At 38.9% G+C, this 21,656-nt stretch overlaps 1 protein-coding gene across 3 annotated transcripts; it reads left to right on the forward strand.

Moving 5' to 3' along the window:
- The first annotated feature begins 181 nt into the window (after nucleotides 1-181).
- On the forward strand, nucleotides 182-21,462 carry DCLRE1A (DNA cross-link repair 1A). Of its 3 annotated transcripts, none has more exons than XM_053312060.1 (10): nucleotides 182-323; nucleotides 1,002-1,850; nucleotides 4,461-6,023; nucleotides 7,656-7,789; nucleotides 9,614-9,732; nucleotides 9,867-10,010; nucleotides 11,121-11,266; nucleotides 14,379-14,533; nucleotides 18,031-18,172; nucleotides 19,639-21,462. In XM_053312060.1, exons 2-10 carry the CDS (start codon nucleotides 1,382-1,384, stop codon nucleotides 19,803-19,805), a joined length of 3,039 nt encoding a protein of 1,012 aa, XP_053168035.1. In that variant the 5' UTR covers nucleotides 182-323; nucleotides 1,002-1,381; the 3' UTR covers nucleotides 19,806-21,462. The 3 variants fall into 3 exon arrangements, with proteins under 3 accessions (XP_053168035.1, XP_053168036.1, XP_053168037.1); XM_053312061.1 differs by having other exon boundaries at nucleotides 199-327; XM_053312062.1 differs by having other exon boundaries at nucleotides 323-446.
- The last annotated feature ends 194 nt before the right edge of the window (nucleotides 21,463-21,656 follow it).

The following is a 21,656-nucleotide window of genomic DNA, read 5'->3' on the forward strand; positions in this document are numbered from 1 at the left end:
AGTATTTTTTTAAAAAGACCCGGGAATTGCATATTCAATAAGAAAAGGCCAGTGGTAATTTTGATTCAGCGGATTCGGTTGAAAGAGAAATAGAGATACTGATATACGTGGTAAAATACATATAGAAAGCTAGAAAGTATGGATTTATTGTCAGCCAAAATATTAGAATTGTTTGATGGTGGGGTTTTTTTTATTAAAGAAAACAGTGTTGAAGTGGGTGGAGGTGAAAGCGCAGTACCCATTCGAGTAATAGCGGGAAAAGACGGAAATAGCTGCCAACGAGGAAAAGGAAGGGTGTGCCGTGAAATTCCTGCTGCTGTCAAGTATGTGAGTGCGAAGTGGTTGCTTTCTATGTGTGAGAAAGGGAAAAAATCGTCTCTCGTATGTCAGGCACTGAGCTCAGGAGTTCTGCCTTCCTCTTGAAGGTAGAGGCCATTCATTGGGAAGTAAGTTACAATGGAGTAGTCCAAAGCCGATGGCAGTTCCTCTGGCTGGCGATGATCCTGCTGTATTGGTTATGCAGCCATCTGACAGAATTCTACAGAATTTAGACACAATGCTCCATGAAAATTAATAAGATGGAAGCATCTGGCCATGAGCTCTGGTTTCTCCAAAGGAATTCGTGGGTTGTGCTATTATATATATGTCCATACTTTGTAAATCAGCGTACTTAATTGCTTTGTTAACAATGGGATTTGCAAACACAGAGATTAAGGTGGGGGGTTATTCCAAATTCAGAGAAATTTACATTCGGATTTTAAACATGTTTGGAAGTAAGTTCCATTGATTTGAATTATGTTGTGAGTAATAAACTGCAAACAAAAGCTCTCATCATGTGAGGAGGGAGCATGCAGATCTGAAGCTTGTTGTTGCTCATGCTTGCATGTAACGCTAAACCATAGTTTAACTGAACTGAGCTTTTTTGAGTTTTCTGCTATAGACGACTTCTCTCAAATACCTCATACTTTTAAAATTAAAAATTATACCATTCTATATTACAGGATTTCTGAGGCAAAGAAAGAAGTCAGTGGAACACTTTTGACATTTTCTAACCAAACTTTCTAGAAGCAGATTATAAAGACTGATCTCTGATGGACATCTAATTCAGAAAGTCTCTGTATTCTAAGTGCACTTTAGTTGGTTTTTAAATGTAAAACATTCTAAGCTTTTTATAAAGCAGAGTGTTTGACCTATTAAGTTTGTACTTCTGGTGTGTGTGTGTGTGTGTTTAATTTTTGTGTGTGTGTTCCTAATTTTTAAAATGGCATTTGGTTGCTTTTGTTATATAGATCAAGGAAGTAAAAACCAATATATTAGAACAAAGCAATACATGCATTTGAGAATAGTGAAATGCTGTTAAATCTTAAGGTGTTTTCTTGTCATGTCTGAAGATGGCCTATTGGAGGAGGACATTTGGGATTACAAATCTATTAGGAAGACAAAGTCCATAGGCCAGAATTCAGAAATCATCATTACAAATGTACAGAAAACAAATGATAGAGAGGGTAAGTCACAAAGAAGTGGCAGCAGGAGCAACAGAAAAACATCAGAGGAAAAAGAAACACCAACAAAAATGAAAAAGGGACCGAAGCAGAGAGGGATCCAAAAACCCTTAAAACCAGACCAGCACTTTAGTGTTTCCAATGATGACCATGTTGCACAGTCTCAAGAAAATGTATCCGCTTCAGCAAAACGAAAGAAAACATACAAGAAGCAAAGCACTACAAATGCCCGGCCAGTTTATGAAGGATACTGCCCAAGCTGTCAGATGCCTCTGTCTTTGCTGCTGGTTGAGACTCCTCAGTGGCATGTTACTGAATGTTTGGATAGTTCAAAGACTGCTGAAAAAGGTATAGTCATTGTGGAGAGTCTTTCAGATACAATTACTACCATTTCGTTCCTAGCTATGTTCCCATTAACAACATACTAGGGGTCTGCACGAACCCATTCAAAGGACCTTTTAAGGGCCCCCAAACCAGTTCGGACAACCGGCTGTTTGGCCGACTTTAAGGGCAAGGGAGGGTGTACTTACCCCTCCCTCCGCTTTCCCACTGCCAGCACTCCCTTATCAAAGGCCCCTTCAGGGCGGCAGCATACCTCCCTGCTGCCTAATCCCCTCTTTGCCCGGAAGTACCTGGCGCGCCCACGTGCGCCCGCCATGCGACACGTCTGTGCATGCACACCAGGTACTTCCAGGCAAAGAGGGGATGGGGCGGCAGGGAGGTATGGTGTCACCCCAAAGGGGCCTTTGATAACGGAGTGCCGCTTGGGGGAAAGCATGAGGAGGGGTAAGTGCACCCTTCCCCGCCCTTAAAGACCAACCCCCTCACCTTTGGACTTCCCCTACCCGGTTCAGTGCACATCCCTAGTGTGCACAGAACCAATTCCAGTCTGAGCCATTCCGTGAGCCGTTCGGTTCAAGAGCTGAACTGGTTCGGAACCAGTTTGATTTGGTTTGAGGGGTACGCTTGTATAGAGAAATCCAATGAGGATTCCCCTTTACAAGCAAGCGGGGTGTCCTGCCTTTAAAATACTTCTAATCGTGGCCAGGGGGCAATGAGAGGGCACCTTACCATCACTGCCAGCTCCTCTAAACTCTGGACCAGGTCTGGCCCTCCAGTGTAGCCCAGTTCCGGCCTCCATGCATGCTGGAGTGCCAGACCTGGTCTGGAGTTTAGAGGAGCCGCTGGTGGTGAAATGCCCTCTCGCTGTCCCCCTCCTAGCCACCATTAGAAGTATTTTTAAAGTAGCATCCCCCCCCACTTTGCTTGTAATGGGGAATCCTCACCAGATTCCCCTTTACAAGCATACCCCTTGAACCACAAAATCAGTTCCATTAGAACTGGGGTTGGTTTGAATTTGGACTGGTGCCCCTTTGAGTAGCTAGTCTGTTTCAAGATCAAACCGGTCCAGTTCTATTTGAACCAGGTTTGAAGAAAACTGGTTCTGCACATCCCTAAAACATGCAGGTGAAGCTTTTTTCATAGCTTATTTCCATGTCAGGAAAACACCTGCTAAATTTCTGTTTGTCAAGTTGCTGTGACAACAAAACAGAGTCATTAAAAAGTGATAGTAATCCTACTTTAAAATAATTTCAGAAGCTGTTCCATAATGACTTTTATAAACTTGGGTCAGATTGCAACTGGAAAGATAGCATAAAACTATTTAATTTTGGAAAACAGTCCCGTACCACTTCAGACCAGTGACAAGCTCTATGGCCTCCTACAAACAAAACTTCAAATATTAAAACTTACATAAAAAGTTCCTGCCAATTTAAGGTGTAGCCTGTTCCTGGCAGTGCTGCTACACCAGCCCCTGCCTACTTGCTTGTCCCAGTCTGTTTTCTATTTGGAATCCTGTGTTTTGTGATAGTTCAGCTCCACCTGTGGCTAGGCTGGCCTATTCATACCACAAATGGGGTGTGCCGTCAAGTCAGTTTCGACTCCTGGCTCCCACAGAGCCCTGTGGTTTTCTTTGGTAGACTACAGGAGCGGTTTACCATTGCCTTCTCCCACATAGTATGAGGTGATGCCTTTCAGCATCTGCCTATATCGCTGCTGCCCGATATAGTCCCAGTGGAATTCAAACCGGCAGCCTTCTGCTTCTTAGTCAAGCATTTCCCCGCTGCACCACTTAAGGTGGCTACACCACAAAATACACCCTCTGTAAAGCTAAATAAAATAAAATATCTAAATACAATACTCCCTCTGTAAAGCCCACCTACATAAAATACTTCTTCTGTATGCAGAACAAGCCTTTTTTGGACAAGAACTTTCTCTCCTATTTGTTAACTTGTATGTGTGGGTTATAGCTTATGTGGGAAATGATTGTCTTTTCATGAAACTTAAATATTTTCAAACAACTCAGCAACAAATTCTGATGAAAATACTTTAGGCTGCATATCCAAAACTATCTTCTAAATTACTGCATTAGTAAAAATGAGTGGCTTTTTAGTTCTTGGGGACAGTTAGAAAGTTTTTGGTTTATTTCCTAGCTGACAATTTGGAGCATAAGTCATTTATAGCAACAGTTACTTGGATGTAAGTCAGTTTATTTCAAAAGAAATTATTTCTGTATATGGTGTTGGCTCAGAGGATTGCTTTTCACTGCAACTTGGAATAAGTACATCTTGCGTTTAGAAAGACTTGCGAATATGTTCATATGGTTTGGTCAGTTCTGATATGGAATCAAAAGCTCTCTTCTCTCAAAAAGTGGTGCTCAGAATTACATCAGGCATTGCATTGTAATCAGGGGAGCTTATCTCCTCATAATTATGTTCCATACTGAGATGTGTGGCTTCTGTACAGACACTTGACTACTTTTACATATATTTGTAAGTTTACAAACTCAGAGGCCTGATGGGAATCTAACAGGAACCATATTATGCTTTATGTATGTAGTACATGAAATGCATTTTTTCTCTCTCTCTCTGTTACTAATGTTCTCGTTTCTTTTGTTAGAGTGCCCTGATGGTCTTCTGTGTACTTCAACCATTCCTTCTCATTACAAAAAATATACCCATTTCCTACTTGCTGCAAGCAGAGCAGGGGATTATTTCATTGAATCCTCACCATCTAGTATAGAGAATAATATTTTTGATTTTGATGCTGCTCAATCTGTCAGCTGTAGCACCTTCAAAGCTGGAGCGTCAGAGGATCTGAATGATTCCCAGAATATGGGAAAACCTCCAAAATACTGTCCTCCAATAACAAAACAGTGCTCAGCAACTACAAGTTCTATGGATGTAACTAACATAAAGCTTTCTCCTCTGGAAAACATTAAAGAATTCCAGCAATATGAAATACACTCTGTAGATGATACAAAGCAAGCTGAGCATCCCAATTCTCTTGCTCAAAAAACTGAAAGTAGTGAGGATCTGGAGAGTCAGCATGGCTCACACAAACTAAATATGCTAATCTCAGAAGTTGACATTAGTGACTGTGACATTTCTTACTCTCCCCTTAATACTGATGGGGAAGGAGCTACAGAAACAGAAGAGGAAGACGAAGTGGAGGGAAAAGCTGGAGTAGCAAAGAAAAGTTTTCAAAAGAGACTTGTTGATATTGACAGCCCAGAAAACAAGAGTGAAAAGGCTGGTAGCTGTATGTTTAGTAAGTCAGTTGGTGCTTCACAGCTTAAAGAATTTAACCATTACAGTGTTAAAATACAAAGTTGCATAGCAAACAATGAATGCTGTGAAACACTAAACACGCTCCAAAGTGTGGATAACACTTCTGAGTTTCTTTCCCAAGATAGCATACTCAGCAACCTTTCTACTTCAACAAATGATCTTCTGTTGAAACATCCCATAGAAGACTTTACTCTTCCTGGTGATGATAAGAGAACCAAGGAATGGCCTAAACTGTGTCCTTCTGCCTTTAATACAGGTGAATGTGGGTGGGGCAATTCTTACGATTATAATTGGCCCTCTGAAAATTCTGTTGTTCAGGTCACATTGCCTTTAGAATTCAGGGAAGAAGGTAGGCCTTTTCTTCACAGCAAAAGTAGTACCTTAAATAGTAAAGGTAGAACAATCACTAGCATTTGTGGAGACATATTAGCTCATAATAATTCATATTCCACAATAGAAAAAGAAGGAAAATCTTGTAGTACTATAGCTATGCCTGTTTCTCCTAGTATTATTTCTAAATCATTGCCATATTTTTCTGCTGCAAATACTGAAGTCCAAATCACTCCTCCCAAGCAATTAAAACAAATGGACATTGGTGTTTTCTTTGGACTGCAACCGAAAGCAAAAATGGAGAGTGACCAAAAGAAAAATCTTTGTGAGAGAGCACAAACTTTCAGTCCATCAGCTACTGTGGCAAAGAGGCCCAGAACTCGAAAAAGGAAAGCTGACGGATCAGTAGGAGACTCGGATGTAGTCACTGAAGGTGAAAATGCAATCCCTGCAGACTCAACATCTAGTGGACAGAGAAGGTGGAAAAAGAAGTTTAGGGAGTCGTATTCTGCTGAAGATGAAACAAGGAAAAAACAGTGTCCCTTCTATAAGAAGATACCAGGTAGTAAGCTTTATTTTGTCATAATGCTAGTGAGGACAAGATATTTTCCCTTTCATTGTATTGCTAAGTTTGTTCCTTGACAATAGCATTTTCATTCTTTATGTGCAATGTCTCTCTATAAATCTTGCCTGCTACCATATGCCCAAGGTTATCCTTTATTAATCAGCTGCAGGATTTAACAATCGCCAGAAGATAGGTACTGTATGTGAAAGTAAGCATTTAATATATTTAAAAGAACAAACATGTTCACACTATATAAACCCAACTCTACAGAAAAATGTAGAAAATTCTATAGAAAAGTATTAATTAAAAATGGCAACTTTATTTTCTGGAAGAATAGCACTAACAGAGAAGATTTTTAAAAACATATCCCGACAATGATTTAAAAAGATAGGTACTATTAAAATCAGCTTGCTATGGAAGCTTACTAAGACTGAAATCATAAACTCACTTGTTAGGGAGTAAATCCTGTTGAATTAAGTGAGATTTTGCTTCTGAATAAACATAATCATGATTGCATTGTAAGCACTTAAATATTGAAACTTTACATCTACCTGAACTTTTTAAACATGGTTGCTACATATAACATAATATCATGTATCTCATATTTTATATGCAACTAATACTTGAGAAACTACATGTGCTGCCATAGCCTTATCCTATGTGCATTTACTTGGAACTAAATCCAAGTGATAGGGCTTACTCCCAAGTAAAATATGTATAGGATTATAGCCTTCAGCATCTTATAGTGCAATCCTATATAAAACATTCTTTGGAGTGAGCCCTTTTGGACACAGTGCGATTTACTGTTGAGCAAATCTGCATAGGATTTCACTATCTGGATAGTTAATTATACTAGTTGACAAAATACTGTAGGGATTCATATTTACAAAGCCACTTACTTGAAATGTCCTACTGGATGTATTTCATAATGACCCATACCTGAAAGCTGTATCATGTTAGAACTGGAAGCTCTGCCCCTCCTCTGTATTCTTCAAGGTCCTTGCTGTTGCTGTTGCTGTTGCTATTGCCTGTGCCCTGCACTTTCGTCATCCCCCTCAGCAGTGTTCCCTGTAGCAGGGATTCCCAGATGTTGTTGCCAACAACTCCTCCCATCATCTCCAGCGGCAATGGCATTTGGCTGGGGATTATGGGAGTTGTAGTTAACAATACAGGGAACACTGCCCATCAGTATCCTTGCTGTTCACAGGTTCTGGTTTTTTATCTAAACCAGAGGGTTAAATTATGGAAACTGAGTAAATTTGTTTAATTTGCATGCAACTTTGTTTAAACTTGCTTTTTATTTATTTATATTTGTACACCATCCCAAACTTCTGTCTCTGGGTGGTTCATAGCAACACAAACTATTTATAACGCAATTTAAGAATACCTGTACAAGTGAATGAAAGAGTTGGTATAGATTATATTTGTAACTGTAGTTTACTGTTGTTTTGTTTGGCCTTTCTTAAGCATGTATCTTAAAGCCATGTTGACTACTCTTTCCTTGATTTACCTCTAAGTTTTTTCTTTTTCTTTCTTTCTTTCTTTTCAAATTTGCTTTCAATAGAAGTTAACCTTTGCTATTCTTATGAATACTAGTTGACTGATTCTTCTTGCATAAATTGGTTACAGGAACAGGTTTTGTAGTAGATGCATTCCAGTATGGAGAAATTGAAGGATGTGTGGCTTATTTTCTTACACACTTCCATTCTGATCATTATGGTGGCTTAACGAAAAAGTTTACATTCCCAATATACTGCAATAAGGTACAGTATGTTCATGGATTTACTTGAAATGTACAAAATAATTGAAATTTATGCTTGTTCTGTGCAGATTATACTAATACACAGCCAGAGCATTATGCTCTTTAACTAAATTGAATAATGATCTTGTTTTCTTTTGAGATGCCTCTGTGTTGGGTCAGCACAAATGGTGGCCAGAACTTCTTACATTTATCTGCACTTTCATTTCTGAAATTACGTCTGTCTTCACTTTCTCTCTGTAAATAAGTCCTTGCCACTGCTGTCTTTTCCCGCTCCTTCCAGCTGATGAGATTCCGTTTGTAGGACAGTATGGTGTAATAATGAGACAAAGAGGGCACATGTTGGAAAGATTATGCTCAGATACCTCTCCTCAAGTGACGAGAAGACAAATGTCTTTAATATTAGTGCAGCAAGCCTTTTAAGGCACCTGGTTAGAAGGGTTATTAATATAAGCTAGATTAGCTGCTGGGGAAAGAAGGGGCCTCTTTGAGTACCCTACTGTTGTGGGGTACTTGCAGTTTACTGTACTTCAAAAGGCTAAGCTCTTTTTCATCTGTAGAAGGCTTCCTTGGTTTCAGAGAATGCTTAGCCATTGGTGATGTGCTTGGTGACAAAGAAAGTGGTCTACCCAGAGTTCTGTTGCTTTTCTGTGCATAACCCCTTGATCATTTATCTTCTACTGCTGTAGCTGCAAGTTTTAAATCAACCAGAGATACCTACAACTACACACAGACATGACTAATCTCACAACTGACCTGAAAGTCAGTTTGGTGGTTTTCCTTGGCTTTCTTGTCCTGTGTTGTCATACATAGTTGCAAATCTGAACAAGCAGATGTCCTGTCAAGCTTGCTGATAAAATGATAAAACAGTACTAGTAGACTATAATGATGATGAATTGGGCTATAATCTTTTGGAATGTTAATATCATTGTACAGGAAGGTACTACCAAGAAAAACATTATTAACATGTCTCAAAGTGAAATTCATCTCGAATCATTTCTCTTCTCATGGTCTTGATTAAGGCGTATCATATTTTGCTATGATTGAGCGATATAGCCAGCACCATGTCTGCCTAACCAAATAAAGTAGGTTTTCATTTATAGTTGAGTAATTTACCTTCTCCAGTACAGACCGATGATCTAATCTCCAGGTTAGTGTATTGTGATATGTGTATAGTTAGCTGACTGTCTGGTAGGTGCATCGTCCAAAGACATGCACTTGGGGAGTAGGATTGCATTGGTTCTGCAGTGCATCTCTAGGAGAATTATAATGAACCCTTGGTTTTCTGGTTGAATTCCAAAAGCTGTTCTTCTTTATTTCTTGTTAAATTTCTATATCACATTTCATTAAAACAATCTCAAAGCGGTTCAAACAAAAGTTAACACAAAACTACAAAAATTACACAATTAAAATATCAGCTAGAATATAAAAATACAGATCTGATTAAAACAAGCATAATTCAACCATAAAAGATACAAGCAGCAGCAATAGGAACAATCATGTAAAAGCCTGGGTAAAAAGCTAAGATTTCACATGCTTTCTAAAAACTGTGATGGAGATTGAAGACTCTTTTTTTGCTATTTTAACATTACCCTTTGCTACTGATATAATCTTACTGTGTTGTGAACAGTTTTGCCCCCCTTAATTAATAACAAATGGATAGCTGACCTGTAAAATCCATTGTGAGCACACAAGAAACACACTCCCTCACCCCAATTATTCCTTAAAATGTTAAATCGTTTGCCAGACTTCATCTGCTACAAATGAAAGCATTTGTAACTCTGAGAGAACAAGAATATATTGATACAAACCACTTTCTATTGTTCAGATAACTGCAAACTTGGTGAAGAGTAAGCTGAGAGTACAAGAACAGTACATCCATGTCCTGCCAATGGATACAGAATGCATAGTAAATGGCGTCAGAGTGGTGTTGCTTGGTGCTAATCAGTACGTAACTTTGACAGTATTTAATAGTTAAAGACCTATTGCCAAAGACCTGTCATTCAAGTTTGAGGCTACATGGATTCCAAATCACCTTTCTCTCTCTTCTTTTCCTTTCCTTTCCCTTCACTTCCCAACAGTTGCCCTGGTGCTTCAATGATCCTTTTTTCCCTTCCAAATGGAACTGTTATATTACACACAGGAGACTTCAGGGCAGAACCTTCTATGGAGCGCAATCTTTTTCTGGTTGGACAGAAAGTTCACACACTCTACTTGGATACAACGTAAGCTGCTTTTCCTTGGTATCATGTTGTTGGTCTGTAAAACAATACAGGTGAACCCTGTTATCTGTGGGTGTTCAGTTTTCCACTGCAACCAAGTATAACAGAACCGTGTATAACTGATCATCGGGTCAATGGGATTCGGAGGGTTAGGTCCTGGAGGTGTCGAAAATGGCGAAAAAGTGCACTAAATACTGTGGGGGAAAGTGCCCTACCCTGCTCCACGGGTCTTCAGGTGTCCAGCAATGCTCTTCAAAAGTCCCAATTGCAGCAGTTTCATGAAAAACATCATGGGTTTAAAAAATAAATTAAACAAATGAGCCACAAAATCCTGAAAATGGTGGCTGGAAATGATCTCAGAGATCATTTCCAGCCACGCTGAACGTGCAGATATGCAAAATTAACCCTTTGACTCCTCCCCCCCCCATATATGCCAAGGTCAGCTGTCAATTACCCAACCATGGATACAAAGAACCGCAGATGTTGGGTCCACGAATGCTGTGTCTTACTATTATCCTGCTGGAGCTTTGTTGGAAAGCCCTCCCAAAGCAACTCACCTCCATGTATTAACCTGCTTCTGGGTACTTGGAAATAATGGCTACAGTGTTGTGCAAGCTTAATTGTGCAATTGTATGCTTTAATGCAAGTGCGTGCTTGCGCAACAGTGCTGGTGTTTTGTTAGATGCCTGCAGCAGAGTGGGTGGTGCAAAATTTCCAGTGCTTGGAAATTGTGGCATTGCTGGCTGCTAGTCACTTGACCCCCAGCGTGAAAGGTTGGAGTCATAAACCATGAACCTTCCTGGCTTTCAAGAACTGGAAAGAACTTTCACATTTACCCTTGTCACCACCCACAACAGAATGGCATGAGTTCATATTCTCGGCGTTGCTGGTGATCAGTTCTAGCAACTGGAGCAAATATATTGGATGCTTTTGGCATTGGTGTTAAAGTTACATGCCCAAGAAGCTGATGCATCACCACACTACTATTTGTTTTAATATGTTATTCACCACACAGTTTGGTATAGTTATCTTGATCTTCTGTTGTATTTAAATCTAACACTGGCCATTGTATAAATCTAATCCTTTAATATGTCTTCCATTTCCATTTACTAGATACTGCAGTCCGGAATACACTTTCCCTTCCCAGCAAGAAGTTATACAGTTTGCTGTCAATACTGCCTTTGAGACAGTGACTTTAAACCCCCGAACTTTGGTTGTTTGTGGCACATACTCTGTTGGAAAAGAAAAAGTCTTTCTAGGTATGCAGGGACACTTTCAGGAATAATGTGCACTTTGGAATTAATAGACTCATATTCTTAATTTTTTATGGGAATATATTTAAAACATTTTTTTCTGAAAGTTCTATTTTTTAATTACAGTATTTATGTAAAAATATTTAAAACCCAGGTACATTAATCATTTTGGCATAGATTACAGGGCCGACCCATTATGTGCCATGAACTGATCATTGTTGCCCCTTTATAGTAATGCTGCAATTTTAAAATGTTCTGTTAATAGTCTTGTAAATGTAATGCATTTCTTTTCTTTTCCTTTTTACACTTTTAACCTTGGCTTCTTGGTATGTGCATTAAGTTTCCAAATGCAATGTAATTTATTTCCATGCCATATTGGAAACAGTTGAAATGTGCACGTCAACTCCTCTTGCAAATTATTGCTTGTACTTAAATTAATCTCAGCCACTTTATGTTTCAGTTTAAACCTTTCATGCCCTATACTTAAATCACTGCACTTCTAAATCCTGTAGTTTGGTTAACTTAATGGCTGTTAAATAGTTGAGCAATGTTAATCGAGCAGGCAGCTACATCTTCTAATTGTTTTTTTAAAAGGAATTAGTCCAGGGATTCTTAACCTTTTTTGCACCCACGAACCCCTGAGATCCTCAAGTATTAACCCCTACCTATTTGCATAATATATTTTCATAAGGCTGAAGAAGAAGCTGCAGAAGGCCTGTGAGACTTTAGTGGGATCCTAGAATGGGAGCTAGGAGAGAAGTGGCAACAAAACAACAAATTATTGAGTGGGAGCTTTGGGCCGTTTTCATTCCTAGGGAAGGCTGGAAACAGAGCCTGTTACTCTTGGGTGTCTCTTGTCCACAGTGGCTGACATGATGAGGAAAATTATTCAAAGTGGTTCTGTTAAAATTAAAAGGGCAAATTACATATTGCCTAACTTTTCCTTTTAATTTCAATTTGGCTATTTCCTTCTCATGTCAGCCAGTGTCAACAGTGAAGGTATCATTAAAATTCAAGAAAAATTAACCGTATTTTATTAGGGATGATGATGATGATGATTTTTATTTATTTATTTATTTACAGAGTCAGACAGGTGTTATTGACTGGTTTGTTTTATCCAGACATCGAGTCCTTCCCAAGGACCTGGGATGGCTGAATTTTATTATCAATGTTGTTGCTGTTGTTATAGATATCGTTGCAGAATATAGGCTGTTCCCAGTAAAGTTGCTTTTTGTAATTGGTTGATGGTGATTTCTGTGGTCCCTATGGTGTTGAGGTGCTCTTCACGTTGTTTTGGAATTGCACCTAGGGCACCAATTACCACTGTGGTGCTGGTGGTGATGATGATGATGATTTCTATTTCTATACTACCCTTCCAAAAATGGCTCAGGACGGTTTACACAGAAAATTAATGAATAAATAAGATGGAACCCTGTCCCCAAAGGGCTCACAATTTGAAAAGAAACATAAGATAGGCACCAGCAGCAGTCACTGGAGGTACTGTGCTGGGGGTGGATAAGTCTAGTTATTCTCCCCCTGTTAAATAAAGAGAATCATCACGGTAAAAGGTGCCTCTTTGCCCAGTTAGCAGGGGTAAGCTACTTGATGTTTTGGGGGAGCTACTCTTATATATTTAATTTTCCATTAACCACCTGGAACTACCCTATGGACCTCGCATTAAGAACTCCTGAATTAATTAGCACCATAAAGAAAGGGTTGTCCTTCTCTGGGTTTTTTTGTTTTTTTTTTTACATTAATACAAACTTTCAGCTTCCAAATAAAGCATTCACTTACTTCCCTTGAATAGGAACACGTTGGTACAGTTAGAGCTACACAACTCCAGCCCTTCAGCTGTTGTTGGATGGCTGCTGCCATCATCTCTGACTATTGGCTATTGTTGCTTAGGATTATGGGACTCCATCAACCGCTAGATCAGGGCCAAGGTTGTGCAACCCTGATCTCAGTGTACCACAGGGGCTATATGAGCCAGAGGAAGACATCTTTATTTTCCCTTCTCCCTTCTGAAACTCCCTGACCCCCCACAAAAGCCATTGTTCGGGGTTAGGTGAGCTTTGGTAATAAGATATGGAGTGTGGGCAGCAGTAGGATGGGCTCTACCTGAAAACTGTGAAATGAAACCCCTAGTGGAGATAGTGCTCCACTCATTCTTTCTGGATATTTCCCCCTTTCGTGCAGCCTCATGCACTGTATCCTGTGCCATTGCCCAAAGGTTCCCTGACCCTCAGCAAGGGCTTCTTGGGAGTTTCTGTAGGAAGAGATGGAATGGAAGGACTTTGTGCTGGTGCACGTTGCATGTGGATGCCATCTATTATCATATATAGATATTCTCTCTCTAGTTAGATCTTTATAAGTGATAAAGTAATTCTGAAACTTCCAGTGTAGCAGTCTTGAGAAATCAGACCTTGGCTATAATACTGTGCATGCCTACTTGAGGAGTAAGACCTGCTGGAGGTCTTACTGGAGCTTGCTTCTAAGTAACCAAGCATAGGATTGCACTATTTGTTAATGTTACAATGACTACGGTATATCTTCAGGCAAGGAAATTAATGAGTGGGGTGGCAAAGAATGAGAGAAAACTGTTGGAAGGGTAGTTGGGTAGAGCAGCAAGAGGAAAACCAGCCTGGCTCCAACCATCAACCAGAGAAAAAGCAGTTGCAGTTAGCCTGTTCTCCACTCTCTATTCCAACTGCCAGTTAGGGCCTGGGGAACTGGGACTGATAGAGAGCACACTTTGACTTTGCCATTAGTCAGAGAACTAAGGACTTCTTCGTTGTGGGTGTATGTGTTTGTTTGTTTTTTAAAAAACCTGCATCCTGAAGTAAACTGTGGTAAGAATCATTTGATCAAATGTCAGAGTATACATCTTCAAAATAAATACAGTTGTCCAACTCCCTACAATTTCTCTTTACCTAAAACCCCTGTAGGTGTCTTGCATATTTTAGTCCATTACAAGCTGAGAGCAGAAGAGAGAGTGTAAGAAATCAGAAGTGCCTCTGGGTTGATGCATACAGTTAAGCAGATCAAAAAGGATGCTTTATTTTCTTTGCCTACTTACATTTCCATCATCATCCCCCCCTCCCCCCGCTTAATTCTGCAGGTATTGCTGAAGTTCTGGGCTCAAAAGTAAGCATGTCCCAAGACAAATACAAAACGCTGCAGTGCTTGGAATTGGCAACAATAAATTCCCTCATCACCTTGGACTGGAACGATACTCTACTTCACCTTTTGCCCATGATGCAAATTAATTTTAAGGTAAGTTTAAAAGCTGTCACTTGGATGTATCCAGCTAATCTCATATTGGTTCACCCTAACACATACATTTGTCATCTTAATTCCTTTAACCATTCTTTCTAACATCACAGTTGGTTAATGCTTTTTTGATAACTAGCAACCTTTTCAGCACAAGGCAAAATTAAAAATTAATGGCCAGCAATATAATTCCCAGGATGTGTAATCTCTCTTTAATGCAGCTTTATGGAACAAGACAAGATGGCATTTATTCAAAGGTTTGTGGATCGTTTTTGAAGTAGCTTTTTAAAAAATAGATTGTATTATCTGTCCTATTACCTGAGGTGTTGTGATACTCATTCCCTTTCTTTTGCTTTTCCAATTTTTTCTTAGAACAATGATCGCATGGGGTACTTATCATAAGGAAGACAGCAGGCTCTAACTACACAATTCCTGTAAATTTATGTAAAAGACAAGTAGGATCTGTAGCAAAGTGTTGCCATCTATCCCCACCCTCTAACAGGAGGGAGCAGGAGCAGGAGCCTTGTTTGTGGCTCTCAGTGTGTTTTTTCTTTCCCATTGTGCTTTATAGTGCTAAGGGACCCATGATTATGCCACTCCCCACCACCAAATGCAGCTTTGTGGGGGGGGGGTCCTCACAGCCCTTGAGACAGACATGGGGGGTGCCATCTTGACTCCCGTGCCATGGGCCAGCCAATGGGTGTTCTGGAGCAGCTACATAAGCAGCTGGCTCCCAATCATTCCTTCTCAGTTGCTTCTGAGCACCCCTCCCTCCTGTCCTACTTCAGTGATGGTTGTCCGCTTACCTTCTGGAGCCAAGTAGGAATTTTTTGAATCATGCCTTATTGGCTTTGGAGAAAAATTGGCCTTTTCCCACCTACTTGTCACTGAAGTTGAGCATAGGGTTGTCATTTCCATATTTGGTCACTTTGCCAGTGAGTGTACGTTGTCTTGGTCAGTGTCTGACTGGAGGACCATTTAAGGTGAGTAGGCAAGCCTAAGAACAGCCCTTGCAGGTTTGGCAGCCCTTGGATTAGATCCACCCCTACTTGCAGACTAGCTGGCACCCACCACTGAGAGTAAGAAAAAAAAATCATTATTTATTTTTTTTTGAAGTTCAGGCTCGAACCGTACCAGCCGGTTCCATGCACACCCCTAGTCTGTGCACTTGCCCAGAGTGCATTTGCCCAGATGAACCTGCCAGGGCCCTTTTGATTGAGATGTGGTTGGCAGGGATAAAAGACGGCCTTCTCAGCTGTGACCTCTCAGCTCTAGAATGCCCTCTCAGAAGAGCTTTACCATGCTCCCTCCCTTAAGGTTTTTTTTTAAGATCTTAAAACCTGCTTGTTTAGAGATCCTTTTTACTACAGATTGATGGGTTTTTAAATTTTAATTGGGTCTGTTCTGATTTTATTCTACACTGTGTTTTATTTGTCTTACTGTTTTAAATTTTATATTTTATTGCTTTACTGTTGTGAGCCACCCCAAGCATTATTGTGCTGTTGTGGGGATATAAATATTTTTAATAAATTATAATAATGTATCCCCTGCTCTCAAGCTTTCCAGCCAACAGTTTTCAGAAAGAGTTGCTAACCACTGACCTTTGTAGACGATGAAGATGACTTCAAATTATAACCTGTCTCAGAACTGCCTTCACACATGTCTTTGTAAACAGAACACCATAGCGGTGCTACTCTTTCACTGACACATCCTTCATGTGTGGTGATTTTGGAGTGGACAGTTTAAGACCACTAGCATTTTAAACTTGTAATAAGAGATTAGCAGCATTGATATGGCACTAGAATGAATCCTAACTCCTGACCTTCTATATGATTCGAACCTGCGTTATACTGCTAAGTATATACTGTGGTAGTGCAAAGTACTGTACTAGACTATATTTTCTTTTTTTCAAAAGCTACATGAACATTATCGGTGTACTTGATCCTTAGATCACCTTAATAGGGTTTCCTTTGTCTCTAGTAGTTTATTTAAGAAACTGGGATGTTCTACGTTCTGTTTTGGTCCCTGAAGTAAACCTTTAGTAAACTGCAGTTAACTCTTATGAAAATATTACTTGCAGTCTGTACTTTCCATGTTTTCCTGGGAAATAATTCCCAGTAATATGAGTCAGACTTTAACTTCCAGGAATACTTTTATAATTGCAGTCTTAGTCCTTGTTTTTTTATTCATTTATATATATATATATATATATATATATATATATATATATATATATATATACACACTGCCCTTTGTCCTAAGTCCTTGAACAATACCGTATTTACTTGAATCCAAGACTGTTTCCCCCCAAGTTCTTTGATATTAGAAAAGTGTGTGTGTGTGTTTGCCTTAAATACTTATTCCCTGTCTTAAAGGGTTAAGTACTGGGCAGGATGATATGATAAAAGCCGCTCTGGGAAGAGCAGAAGGTTTCAAGTTCCCTCCCTGGCTTCTCCAAGATAGGACTGAGAGAGATTCCTGCCTGCAACCTTGGAGAAGCCGCTGCCAGTCTGTGAAGACAATACTGAGCTAGATAGACCAATGGTCTGACTCAGTATAGGGCAGTTTCCTATGTTCCTATGTTCACATTGTGCTGTTTAGCACCACAAATACAGTGCACAATTGCTTGACGTGGCATTGCAACTCCTTTCCATATAAAGATAATATATTTTCCAATATTTGTTTGTTCTGTTTATAGAAGTTTCTGACTTAATAGCTTATACTTGAACTGTGGTAGTTGTGTCTGTATTACTCAGAGTCTTTATTTCCCTGCTGTCATTGCTGGAGCACCTGATGCTGGTTCTATTGTAAGGAACTAAACAGCTCATCTGTCTCTATATTCTTTCCTTTCATTTTTTTTTTAGTGTTCATTGTCCTGGTTCTGACTTTAATATGACTTCTTATCTCTCTGTTTTTCAAATGGACAACATGTTTTCTGCCTGTACAGGACAAATACAAAACATCTCTGCATAAACAGAATTGTTAATTGTTGTCTGCATGCATGTGTGCTTTTAAAATTTTCTGCTATGTTTCTTTCACTTGCCACAGACAAAAGCAAAGTCTCTCTACATTATTTTGAATTTCAGTATTTGAAAGTAATTCCTGTGGAAAGTATCTCTATATTCTGGCCATCCACAGTTGGACCCCTACAAATTTGCAACAGAAATGTCATTCCAAAGCAAATGGAAATCTTCATTTCTGTGACCTAACATGCAAATTAAGGGAATAATGCAAATTGCTCAATAAAACAAATATTGGCTGTACTAGCTAGCAAAGTTTCCAGGTTCTTGTGCTTGGTGTTCTGTGTTAACAACAGGGAAAGCTTATAAAAACACTGACAGCTGCCATTTTTCTCAGAAAGGGTATGATCTCTTGGTTTTAAAACACACGGAGCACTTTGCTATCATTTAGTATTTGTCACATTTATTCAAAGACTGTTAGCTCTTTGCACAGCATGTGTGTTAAGTACTGAGCAACCAGCTGTTCTTTTCTATCAACAGAGTTTGCAGAACCACTTGAACAGATTTTCTAAGAATTTTGATCAAATTTTGGCTTTTAAACCCACCGGGTGGACTTATTCAGATAGGTGTTGCTCCTTGAGGGATATCCAACCTCAGACAAGAGGAAAGATCACTATATACGGTACCATAGTTTTCCATATATTTAATCTTCTTTGGATACTTTTTCATGTATTATTTCTGACCAGTTAGAAAGCTAGATATAAAACATGTGCTGGCTAATGCACACTATCAAAAACTTGATGAAGGAATGTCAATGTATATTGAAAACTGGAATGTTATGCATGATACCAACCTTGATCAGTTAATTTTGAAGATAGTTTATAAAACAGTGCTGTCTTTGGGTTTTGTTTTAAAGAAAAAGATCTACAAAATATAGACCAATGAGCCTTCAGTACAGTAGAGTCTGATATAAACTATGATGTACAGATTTAAAACAAACAATAAGTAGAACATTTTGATTAGATATATTATGGTCTAGAATGTATCTGCATCGTTAGCAGGAGGTGAGCAGAACAGTTTATTTAGCCTTCTTGCATTGTCCTTCTAATGGCCTTCACTGCTACCAAGTGGCCTCCACCAAATAGCCCTCTATCAATCCAACTTCTGAGAATTCTTTTAAAATTCAGCCAGTTTATAAGTTACCAAATACAGTGCAATGGCAATTAGATATGGGGTGGGCAAAGTTTCAGAGGTTACAGTAAATCAATAACAATGAGCAGCATCTGGACTAAATTATTCAATAGTACTATTCAAGAGTTATTCTATAGAACTAATTGATTTAAACATGGGTACTCAGGAGTAATTTAGGTTGGATGCTGTCCAATGTTTCAGAAATTCCAAAAAATATTCTAAAAGAATAGATAATCACAGTTGTCAATGCTGAATTTTAACTATACGTTGTTTGCGTTGTGAAAAAAGAAACCCCAGGCTATATTTTATTCTAAATTAGCTGGAAATCTTTGTTCATAGTTCTCGGAAAATATATTGTTGTATGTAATATCTCCAAAATCACATGCAGAGTGTCAGTAAAAAGAATATTGGTACTACTCTGTAGCCTTCCTATGATGGTAGTCTTGGACAGGGTTAAACTTCTTGTTGGAGATAGTCATTTCTGGCTGGGTTTCCTAACAGAGCATTAACTTCACTAAAGATGGTCTGATGAGTGACAACAAAGATCAATGCTTGATAAGAGTCATAATAACAGTTTAAAATATTTATATTCTGTCTTCCAACAAAAGAGTTCTCAAAGTGGTTTACATAGCAAAAGGTATGAGAAAAGGTTCTCTGTCCTAAAATGATTCTCAGTCTTCAAAACACACACACACCCCACCACCAGCATCAGCCACTGGCAAAATGCTATCCTGGGCTGAATAGGAACTGTTGGTCTTTTCCTGCCCTAAATATAAGAGCGCCACCACTAAATGGCACTTCTTTGGCCAGTTAACAGAAGTTATTTTAATCAGGACTTCAGCTTGTTGCTGATCATGATGATTAAATCACTTCTTTTAAGTCGTCTTTGTTTCCAATAGTTTTCCCAAGTCACTAACAAAGCACAGTGGCTAAATCTCTTCTGTGTTTCATTTGCAGGAATCCCTTACAGTGAACACAGCAGTTTCCTTGAAATGAAACGGTTTGTCCAGTGGCTGAAGCCCAACAAAATTATCCCTACTGTAAATATAGGTAACTGGAAAGCCAGAAATGAAATGGAGAAACATTTCAGAGACTGGAAGATGGAAACTGCAGGATGGAACTAGGAGGAAGAATTGAAGTTGTGCTACAACAGCTGTGTGTGTCATATTCCATTTGAGTGTTTCTGTCCTGGTCAGAATCAAAGATCCATATTTTCATGCACAACCAGTGATACAGTATTGTTCCAAATTGCCTAAGCTATTTTTTTCAGTTATTTGCCAAATACTTCAATGTCACTGAAACTGGTGGAAGTTTCCTCTAGAATAGGGGTGGGCAAACTTGGCCACCCATGCTATAGAAAAATACTTAAAGATGTGTAGCTGTGTAAAATTCTAGGCATCTCTGTAAGTCTCTTGATATCTAAGCTCCCTTAGATGTCATTTTGAAAGGTAAGAAAGTTTGGAGATGAAGAAGCCTATTAAATTATTTTCAGGATGCTGATAGGATTCAAATACACATTCCTTTCAGGACAGATATGGTGAACAATATATGTTAAATTGCTGCTTTGTTCTACCTTTTTATCTGCAAGGAGAAGAACTGTTTATTACATCCTACTGTGTATTGGTGTTCAAGGCAAGGAGTATTTTATATCATGAGAATAGCCATTCCAGTATGGCTTTTCTTTTGATAAACATGTTTATGTGGTGATACAGAGATTGACTTCTCAGTGCATATACAGAGATGAATAACCTGTGCTCACTCCCATAGTGCATAATGCATGTACCCTCGTACATGTATGCCTGTGTACCAATGAAACTGTGACATGGGAGTTGACCCCAAGAAGCAATTACATTGACAAATTGCTTTCCAGAGCAATGTTTATTATATCTACATCAGGGCGGCTTATTTTGTGGTAAACTGCCAAGCTACAGCATGCAGCTTTTCTCCTATAGATCTGACAAATGTGGCAAATTGCAGTATCTATTCGGGTCTCTGCATCCAATCAAGTACATAAAGATATTAGTGGAGGATTTCATGCTACCAGTTTTTTGGAGTCTCAAAAAACTGAGTAGACAATATACAATTATAAGACGTTGCATTGAAAGATGGGACATTCTCCCTGCCACTGTTATCTGGAAGGATGCCTAATGAAGAATTAATTTGCTTGTTTAAGGGGGTATCCTGAAATGTTCAAGATGAAGCATTTTTTGATTAACCATTTCATGAGTTTGGGGAAATAAAATCTAGGTCATAGGACCCCAGAAAAGAGATTCCTAAACAAATTGCATAGAACCCAAGTTATCCTGCATGACGGTACTCTGAATCTTTAGAATGATCACTTTCTTTTTTAAGAGCCTGGATAATTACTTTTGAACTTATTTGCAGAATTGGCTCCATGAGGGAATCTGCTTATATCCTCATGGAATGTGAACTGCACAGTGAGGATTATAACTGAATTTTTAAAACCATATGAAAATAAACCTTTATCTTGTACTTCTTTATATAAAAGAAATATTTTTAAATTACCTAAATGTATTTATATTTTATTTACATTTTGCATGAAGGTTTTTAATGACTAATAAAGATGCACTGAATATGCCCCAAAAGTAATGTAGCAGCTTTTGTATTTTGTTTAAAGCCTGACCGCTGATAATTCAAAGCATGTGAGTAACTGTAATCAAGTGTACTTCTCGTGCATATAACTGTATTCAGGGCACAAGTTCAATTTATATTAACATGATCACACTGCCCCACAAATAAAACAAAGATTTATGCACCTAGTCCAGCAGCAATCCAGTACATACAGCAATTTATATTCAGAAGCATACTATCTCTGAGCGTGAGGGTTCCATTTAAGTGTAACGCTGTGCATCAAATCAGGCCAATAATCAGATTTTATAATTCTAACTTCAGTACAGCAACTATCAAAACTCAAAGGTCTGATGATACAGATGGTTCAAGTGCCCACCTAAGTA

The sequence above is a fragment of the Hemicordylus capensis genome, chromosome 3 (genome assembly GCF_027244095.1).
Source record: "Hemicordylus capensis ecotype Gifberg chromosome 3, rHemCap1.1.pri, whole genome shotgun sequence".
NCBI lineage: Eukaryota > Metazoa > Chordata > Lepidosauria > Squamata > Cordylidae > Hemicordylus > Hemicordylus capensis.

Coding starts and splice junctions, on each gene's coding strand:
- DCLRE1A (XM_053312060.1), top strand. CDS start 1,382: ATGTCTGAAGATGGCCTATTGGAGGAGGACATTTGGGATTACAAATCT. Junction 10,011..11,120: donor ACACTCTACTTGGATACAAC/GTAAGCTGCTTT, acceptor TCCATTTACTAG/ATACTGCAGTCCGGAATACA. Junction 11,267..14,378: donor AAAAGAAAAAGTCTTTCTAG/GTATGCAGGGAC, acceptor TTAATTCTGCAG/GTATTGCTGAAGTTCTGGGC.